The 8,976-nt window shown below is 63.7% G+C and overlaps 1 protein-coding gene across 3 annotated transcripts in view; it reads left to right on the top strand.

The window, feature by feature from the left end:
• NPR2 (natriuretic peptide receptor 2) overlaps window positions 1-5,464 on the top strand; it is a 53,742-nt gene extending 48,278 nt beyond the window's left edge. For all 3 annotated transcript variants that reach the window (XM_037902738.2, XM_037902739.2, XM_037902740.2), the window contains exons 14-22: window positions 174-329; window positions 971-1,139; window positions 1,876-2,022; window positions 2,339-2,462; window positions 2,780-2,848; window positions 3,092-3,266; window positions 3,479-3,577; window positions 3,894-3,985; window positions 4,558-5,464. In XM_037902738.2, the coding sequence (XP_037758666.1) occupies window positions 174-329; window positions 971-1,139; window positions 1,876-2,022; window positions 2,339-2,462; window positions 2,780-2,848; window positions 3,092-3,266; window positions 3,479-3,577; window positions 3,894-3,985; window positions 4,558-4,620 (1,094 nt within the window). In that variant the 3' untranslated portion in view covers window positions 4,621-5,464. The remainder of the gene's footprint in view (window positions 1-173; window positions 330-970; window positions 1,140-1,875; window positions 2,023-2,338; window positions 2,463-2,779; window positions 2,849-3,091; window positions 3,267-3,478; window positions 3,578-3,893; window positions 3,986-4,557) is intronic.
• The last annotated feature ends 3,512 nt before the right edge of the window (window positions 5,465-8,976 follow it).

Below are 8,976 nucleotides of genomic sequence, written 5' to 3' on the forward strand. Positions count from 1 at the left end.
CTTCAAGCCTGGGCTGCCCCACAGCCTGCCACCGCACTGCTCCCGGCCAGGCTGCACTGAGCTGGGTGGGGCTTGGCCCTGGGGGCTCTGGGCTGCTGGGTTCTCTCAGGGCGGGTGAAGGTCGGACCCGTGGGGCTCCAGTCAGACGTGGCTCTGCCCCTTGCTCTTCCCAGAGAAGCTGTGGACGGCCCCAGAGCTGCTGCAGAAGGGGCGCCTGCCCCCCCAGGGGATGCAGAAGGCCGATGTGTACAGCTTCAGCATCATCCTGCAGGAGATTGCCCTGCGCAACGGGCCCTTCTACATCGAGGGCATGGACCTGAGCCCCAAGGGTGAGGGGGGGCTGGGTCCCTAGGGAGCGGGTGGCGGGGGGCTGGGCCCCAAGGTGACAGTGTGTGGGGCGGGGCCAGGGCTGGGTCCCTAGGTGACAGGGCCGCATGGCCCGGACCCCGAGGTGCGAGTGCGAGGGGGCGGGGCTGGGTCCCTAGGTGACAGGGCCGCATGGCCTGGACCCCGAGGTGCGAGTGCGAGGGGGCGGGGCTGGGTCCCTAGGTGACAGGTGGCGGGGGGCCTGGACCCCGAGGTGCGAGTGCGGGGGGGGCGGGGCTGGGTCCCTAGGTGACAGGGCGGTGGGGGCCCGGAGCCCCAGGTGCGAGTGCGGGGGGGCGGGGCTGGGTCCCTAGGTGACAGGGCGGTGGGGGCCCGGAGCCCCAGGTGCGAGTGCGGGGGGGCGGGGCTGGGTCCCTAGGTGACAGGGCGGTGGGGGCCCGGAGCCCCAGCTGCGAGTGCGGGGGGGCGGGGCTGGGTCCCTAGGTGACAGGGCGGTGGGGGCCCGGAGCCCCAGGTGCAAGGGGTGGTCCAGCCCAGGGTGAGGACAGCGAGGCCGCTCAGACGGCACCCTGGGCCTGGCTGGGCTCCCCCGTGCCCTTGCCGGGGCGCGTGCCCCACGCCGTGCGGCTCTCCGTCCCCGCAGAGGTGGTGCAGAAGGTGCGGAACAGCCAGCAGCCCTTCTTCCGGCCCTCCATCGACCTGGGGCTGCACAGCGAGGAGCTGGCCGTGCTGATGGAGCGCTGCTGGGCACAGGACCCCGCCGAGCGCCCTGACTTCAGCCAGATCAAGATCTTCATCCGCAGATTCAACAAGTGGGTGCCCCGGCCGGGGTGGGACAGGGCTTGGGGCGCAGCCTCATGCCAGCTGGCACCCAGGGGCGCTGGGGGAGGTGTGTGGGGCTGGATGTGTGCCCTCAGGGCGTGGGAGCAGCTGGGAGCGGGGCCGAGATGCGTGATGGGTGCACGCTCCGGGCAGGAACGGGGAAGCAGGACGGTGTCACTCCCCAGCACCTGGAGTCTGTGAACACAGGAGCATCACGGTGTCGCACACGGCCCCTCAGGCAGGGGTAATACAGGGGATTTCTTATCTCCCACCTCCCCAGTCCTGTGTGCTCAGCTGGGGCGGGGGTTCTGCTCCCCCTGGGGTGTTGGGTGCCGGCTGTCACTGTCCTGGTGACGGTTTTCGGATCCTCCATTGATATGGGGCCGGCCTCAGACCAGACAGCGGGGTGACGTTCAGACCCATGTGTCAGCCGCCCTGAGAACAAACGGTCCTTTCTTCCCCCTCCCCCACGGACCCATGCAAAATATAGAGGAAACTGAGGCACGCCGCGAAGTCATGTAACATATTCCAGAAACTTCCCGCTCGGTCACGGTACCAGGAGGGGTTCTGGGTGGTGTCACGGCCGCTCCTTGAGTGCCGGAGCCAGGAGGCGACTGGGAGCAGCAGCCCTTGGGGAGCAGGCTCTGGGTGCGTGTGTGTTACGGTGCCCCCTGTGTCGTGGACACAAGGCCCCCCCACAAGTCTCCTCCTGTGGCCTCTCCGCAGGGAGGGCAGCACCAGCATCCTGGACAACCTGCTGTCGCGCATGGAGCAGTACGCCAACAACCTGGAGAAGCTGGTGGAGGAGCGGACGCAGGCCTACCTGGAGGAGAAGCGCAAGGCCGAGAACCTCCTCTACCAGATCCTGCCCCAGTGAGTGACCCACACAAGCCCCTGAGCGTGCGCTAGCAAGGGGGGAAAGCCGGGGGGGCACATGCCAAGCTCCGCCACGGGTGTGCGCTGGCGTGGGATGGGTGTGCGGAGCACCTCCAGGAGCGTGCGTGGAGTGAGGGCAGAGCGCCCCTGGGAGTGGGTGGTGGATGGGGGCTAGAGGCCTTAGCACTGGTGCACCCTGCACAGTGCCTGGGGCGGGGGGCAGGGGCCTGGTGCTTCTGCCTTGCTCCCCTTTCGCAGCGGGGGGGCAGTCTGGGGCAGCAGCGCTCACACTGACCTGCCCCCCCACCCCCAGCTCCGTGGCCGAGCAGCTGAAGCGTGGGGAGACGGTGCGGGCCGAGGCCTTCGACAGCGTCACCATCTACTTCAGCGACATTGTGGGGTTCACAGCCCTGTCGGCTGAGAGCACCCCCATGCAGGTAACCTAGGTGGGGGGGAGCAGCGCCCCTGCAGGTAACCAGGGGAGGGGAGAGACCATACCATGCAGGTAACCAGGGGGGAGAGCCCCCCATGCAGGTAACCAGGGAGGGGGAGAACAGCGCCTTGCGGGTAGCCAGGGGGTGCCCTGTGGGGGAGGGTCTGTAGGGGAGCAGCCTCCCCTCCCCCCGGCAGCCCAGTTCCCGGGGCTCTCAGCATGGGCTGGCCCGTGCGTGGGGAGCCGCGGCCCGCGGGGTGTGGCTGGGCGCCCGGGGCAGTGGCTGGGCCCTCGGCCCTCACCTGTGCTCCCCGCCCCCAGGTGGTGACCCTCCTGAACGATCTCTACACCTGCTTCGACGCCATCATCGATAACTTCGACGTGTACAAGGTGAGACGGGCCGGCCGCTGTGCATGGTGCTCTCAGGGCCGGGCCTGGCGGGCGCGGGGAACCCAGCGCTCGTGCCCTGGCGAGGGGGTGGGGAGCTGAGAAGATGCTCCTCGGCAAGGGGCCCCGGGGCCTCACTCTCACGGGATGGGAGTGTGGGTGGGGTCTCCCGCTTTGAACTCCCTGGGGTGGCAGACCCGGGCATGCGTTTGCTGATGCTCGTCCCTGACTCTGCTTGGCCCCCAGGTGGAGACGATTGGAGATGCCTACATGGTGGTGTCGGGGCTGCCGGTGCGGAACGGGAAACTGCACGCCAACGAGATCGTCCGCATGGCGCTGGCGCTGCTGGAGGCCGTGAAAACCTTCAAAATCCGGCATCGGCCCAACGACCAGCTCCGGCTGCGCATCGGCATCCACACCGGTGAGCCGCCGGCCCCGCTCTGCAGAGACGAGGCTCATGCAGCCAGCGGGAGGGCCCAGGGAGGGCCTGGTCCCAGCTCCCTGGTGGGGGCACCACGCTCCGAGTCACCAGCAGGACTGGGGGGGACGTGCTGTCCTGGGGCCAGAGGGGGCCTGGGCGAGGGCAGGGGTTCCGGGGTCCTGCGCAGAGGTGACGGCTGTCTCCCCCGGCAGGTCCTGTCTGTGCCGGGGTCGTAGGGCTGAAGATGCCCCGGTACTGCCTGTTTGGAGACACGGTGAACACAGCCTCGCGCATGGAGTCCAACGGGCAGGGTAAGTCTCCCCCCCAGCCGGCAGCCCAGCCCTGTGCCCTGGCATCGCAGCTCACCCATCCCCCTCCCGCTTTCCCTACTCCTGGGCCGCTCCCCGGTGGGTACGGCAATGGGCCCCCGCCCAGCTGCAGGGCGAGTTCAGGGCTGGCCCTCGCTGCCCTGTAGCAAGGTGACTTGGAGGCAGCACCATGGGAACTGCCCAGTTGAGCCCATCTAGCCCAGGAACCCCCAGCCCAGATCCAAGCCGTGGGTCCACAGGTGTAGCTCCAGACCCCTTGCTCTGGCCCCTGGTGACTCCTCCCCCTCCTCTGACCCAGCACTGAAGATCCACATCTCGTCCACCACCAAGGAGGTCCTGGATGAGTTTGGCTGCTTCGAGCTGGAGCTCCGAGGTGACGTGGAAATGAAGGTGAGTCTGGGGTCCCGCTCTGCCAGGGCCGGTCCCACCAGATGGACGGGGGCAGGGCTGTTGGCATCTCAGTGCTCCTGGGCAGGGACAGGCCGGCTGGGCCCCCAGCGGGGATGGAGATACAGAACCGACGGGGCACTGGGCGCCGGCAGGTGAGCACGGAGCTGGAAGCAGGTGGAGGGGCCAGGTGTGGGGCCAGCAGCCAGGATGCCAGAGCCATGGGAATGCACAGACGGGCCCCTGCACAGCTGAGAGCCCAGCAGCCCCTGTGCCAACTTCAGCCACAGCAGCTCTGCCCATGACGGGCACATCTTGGCAGCGGGGAGAGCCCCTCGGGAGCGCACTGCATGGCTTGGAACGACGGGCACTGCCGAGCTCTCCAATGCGGCATCCCTTCTCGGGGCAGGGAGTGCGGCGGGGCACGGGCAGCCCTGGCTCTGCAGAGGGGAAGCCTGGAGAGGCCTGGCCCCAGCTGCGGGACATGGAGGTTACGGGGCGGGTGAGCCAGCCCGGCCGTGGGGCCCAGCCCCAGGCGATGGCTCGGGCCTCACCTGCTCCCCTCTGCCTTCCAGGGGAAAGGGAAGATGCGGACGTACTGGCTGCTGGGCGAGCGGACAGACGACAGCATCATCTGAGGCGGGCCCCTGGGCTGACTCGGGCTCTGCACTGAGCGGGGCTTCGTCACGGAGCTCCGCACGCAGGAGGCTGCGCGCCGTCTCTGAGCACCACTCCCCGGCCGCGGCAGGGAGCGCCCAGCACGCAGGCGGCTCCTGGGCTGGCACCGGGCTCTGCCTCCGGACTGCAGGCCCCAACCAACCCAGCCGAGCTCCACGGGCCCTGCTGGCAGACACACACAGCCGTGCTGCCCACCTGGCCCTGCCCGCCCAGCTGCAGTCTCCTTCCACTCAGCCTCCGAGTGCAGGGCCTGGCGGGGATAGCGGGAGCCAGCCGGGCCCACGACCTCACTCGGCTCCTCGGAGCCTGGCTGTACCGGGGCTGGCAGGGCCCCGGGCAGCGCCTGAGAACGAGCCCCCGGGGCCCTGAGTCTCTGTAACCCGGTATCCCCTCCCCAGGCTCGGCTGGCTCTGAGCCCTTCAGCCTCGCCACCCCCTGGGCCCAGCCGGCTCTGAGCCCGTCCCCCCAGAGGCCTGGCTGCTCCCCCATGGCACTTGGCCTTCTTTCCAGTACTCTGCACCCTCCCCCGAAGTGAGCGAACTGGGGCTGCCGCCAGGGCTGGCCCTCAGCTGGAGTTGGGGGTGTTCCTCACCCACTGTCCTGTGGCCTGGTTCACACGAGCATGATGCAGCTGCTCACACCTTCCCTTGTAACTGTCCCGCATTCCTCCCCCTTGCCCTGTAACTACCTAGTGGGCTGGGCAAACGCCCACAGCGTGGCAGTGCCCACAGCCTCCCTCGAGTGTACATATAGGGATCAAACTGTGCACACGATTGTGTTGAAATACAGACTTCCCGAACCAGACCCTGCACGTCTCGGGGGGGGCTAAGTGGGGGAGCAGGCTTCAGAGATGCTGCCGCAGTGCGACCCCGGGCGGCTGTTTGGGGGATGGAGGGGAGCTAGTGCCACCCTGAGCGGAGGGCTGGGGAGACCTGGCCAGTCAGGCTTCTTTGCCTGGCCAGGTAGTTGGTGACCAGCTGCAGGGGCTGCTGTGAACACTGGCGCCTGCATTGTGTGCCGGTGCCACGGGAGGTTGCCCTGTGTGCAGTGATGCCCTGGGCATGGCCATGCACCCGCCCTCCACCTGGCCAGCCCTGGCAGGAAGGCCATGCAGCAGCTGTGGGCCCCGCCTGGCTCCTGAGTGCAGAGCGGGGCTGGAGGCTGCCTCGCTGCGTCTCCTGGACCACGTTCAGAGAACGGCTCGCTGCCCACACTGGGTTTGCTTTGGCTGGTGGCCGGAGCACTTTCCTGTGAGCTCAGCGCCGGCTTCTCAGCCAGCCCCTTCCTGGAAGGCACCATTGCCCGGAGCACGGCAGCGGCGGGGGCTCTGCCTGGCCCAGGGGCTGGCGGAAATGAGACCACGCACACTTCCCAGAGAGCGTGAGAGGGAGCAGTGGGCCATGACATGGCCATCCCGAAGTGCAGAAAGAATAGCAAATATGGCAGGCGACCAGCTTGGCTTAACAGTGAAATCTTCAGTGAACTTAAACTTAGAAAGGAAGCTTACAAGAAATGGAAACTTGGTCAGATGACTTGGGAGGAGTATCAAAATATTGCTCAAGCATGCAGGGGTGTAATCAGGAAGGCCAAGGCACAATTGGAGTTGCAGCTAGAAAGGGATGTGAAAGGGAACAAGAAGGGTTTCTACAGCTATGTTAGCAACAAGAAGAAGGTCAGGGAAAGTGTGGGCCCCTTACTGAATGGGGGAGGCAACCTAGTGACAGAGGATGTGGAAAAAGCTGAAGTACTCAATGCTTTTTTTGCCTCAGTCTTCACAGACAAGGTCAGTTCCCAGACTGCTGCACTGGGCAGCACAGTATGGGGAGGAGGTGAGCAGCCCTCAGTGGTGAAAGAACAGGTTAAGGACTATTTAGAAAAGCTGGCCATGCACAAGTCCATGGGTCCAGCTCTAATGCATCTGAGGGAATTGGCTGATGTGATTGCAGGGCCATTGGCCATTATCTTTGAAAATTCGTGGTGATCAGGGGAGGTCCCAAACAATTGGAAAAAGAAAAATATAGTGCCCATATTTCAAAAAGGGAAGAAGGAGGATCCTGGGAACTACAGGCCAGTCAGCCTCACCTCAGTCCCCGGAAAAATCATGGAGCAGGTCCTCAAGGAATCAATCCTGAAGCACTTACACGAGAGGAAAGTGATCAGGAACAGTCAGCATGGATTCACCAAGGGCAAGTCATGCCTGACCAACCTGATTGCCTTCTATGATGAGATTACTGGTTCTGTGGATGAAGGGAAAGCAGTGGATGTATTGTTTCTTGACTTTAGCAAAGCTTTTGACACGGTCTCCCACAGTATTCTTGTCAGCAAGTTAAGGAAGTATGGGCTGGATGAATGCACTATAAGGTGGGTAGAAAGTTGGCTAGATTGTCAGGCTCAACGGGTAGTGATCAATGGCTCCATGTCTAGTTGGCAGCCGGTGTCAAGTGGAGTGCCCCAGGGGTCGATCCTGGGGCTGCTTTTGTTCAATATCTTCATAAATGATCTGGAGGATGGTGTGGATTGCACCCTCAGCAAGTTTGCAGATGATACTAAACTGGGAGGAGTGGTAGATACGCTGTAGGGCAGGGATAGGATACAGAGGGACCTAGACAAATTGGAGGATTGGGCCAAAAGAAATCTGATGAGGTTCAATAAGGATAAGTGCAGGGTCCTGCACTTAGGACGGAAGAACCCAATGCACCGCTACAGACTAGGGACCAAATGGCTCGGCAGCAGTTCTGCAGAAAAGGACCTAGGGGTGACAGTGGACGAGAAGCTGGATATGAGTCAGCAGTGTGCCCTTGTTGCCAAGAAGGCCAATGGCATTTTGGGATGTATAAGTAGGGGCATAGCCAGCAGATCGAGGGACGTGATCGTTCCCCTCTATTCGACATTGGTGAGGCCTCATCTGGAGTACTGTGTCCAGTTTTGGGCCCCACACTACAAGAAGGATGTGGATAAATTGGAAAGAGTCCAGCGAAGGGCAACAAAAATGATTAGGGGTCTGGAACACATGACTTATGAGGAGAGGCTGAGGGAACTGGGAATGTTTAGTCTACGGAAGAGAAGAATGAGGGGGGATTTGATAGCTGCTTTGAACTACCTGAAAGGGGGTTCCAAAGAGGATGGCTCTAGACTGTTCTCAATGGTAGCAGATGACAGAACGAGGAGTAATGGTCTCAAGTTGCAGTGGGGGAGGTTTAGGTTGGATATTAGGAAAAACTTTTTCACGAACAGGGTGGTGAAACACTGGAATGCATTACCTAGGGAGGTGGTAGAATCTCCTTCCTTAGAAGTTTTTAAGGTCAGGCTTGACAAAGCCCTGGCTGGGATGATTTAATTGGGGATTGGTCCTGTTTTGAGCAGGGGGTTGGACTAGATGACCTCCTGAGGTCCCTTCCAACCCTGATATTCTATGATTGGTGAGGCCTCACCTGGAGTACTGCGTCCAGTTTTGGACCCCCCACTCCAGGAGGGAGGGGGACAAATTGGAGAGGGTTCAGCGGAGGGCAACGAAAATGATTAGGGGGCTGGAGCACATGACTGACGAGGAGAGGCTCGCAGGTCTGGTCTGTCCCATGGGGGGCCAGCAGGGGTGGGCTCTGCTGTGCTGCCCCATCCCCCGCCCATGATGCCAGGAGAGCGAGGATGGGCGAGCCCTGTGCAGGCTCATGTTGCTGTCTGTGCCCATGGGAGGCAGGGCTTAGCTGGCAGCTCTGGTACCCCACCCTGTGCTGCAGTTTCTTGCACCAACCCCAGAGCTGCAAGGAGCTCAGCAAACCTGCCACCCCATGGCCTGATGGCAGCAGCTGCTGCCTCCGCCAGCCCCAATGGCGCCAGAGCGAGGGCTGGGCCCTGCCGGCCCCAGTGGGCAGCCATCCCTGCCCTGTAGATCTGCCTGCTACTGCCCCGCACAGCTGCATGAGACTCCTGCAGGGAGGGGGCTCTGGGGAGGCCCTGGCCCCAGGCCAGAAATGGCTGGGACAGGAGCCCCTTGCCCAGGACAATGCCCCCCCTGGCCAAGCTCCAGCTCACCCAGGCTCCGTGGCCTGCTGCAGCTGGGATCACTGGGCAGGCAGGGCTAACAGGCCCTGCTAAAGGGGGGCAGCCCAGAATGCTGTCAGGGCCCTGGCTTAGCACAGCACCTCATCCCCCCCCCTAAAATGCACAGGTGAGGGGGTAGTGGTGCCTGGGGCCCAAGTCCATGCCCGAGTACCCCGAGCCTGCTGCAGCTCACTCCGGCCGTACCTGCCGTGCGCCCTACCCCAATGCACAAGCAGCATCCCTCCAGCCCAGTGCGGAGCCCCCAGCGTCACACC

This window comes from Chelonia mydas, chromosome 5, assembly GCF_015237465.2.
Source record: "Chelonia mydas isolate rCheMyd1 chromosome 5, rCheMyd1.pri.v2, whole genome shotgun sequence".
In the NCBI taxonomy this organism is placed as follows: domain Eukaryota; kingdom Metazoa; phylum Chordata; order Testudines; family Cheloniidae; genus Chelonia; species Chelonia mydas.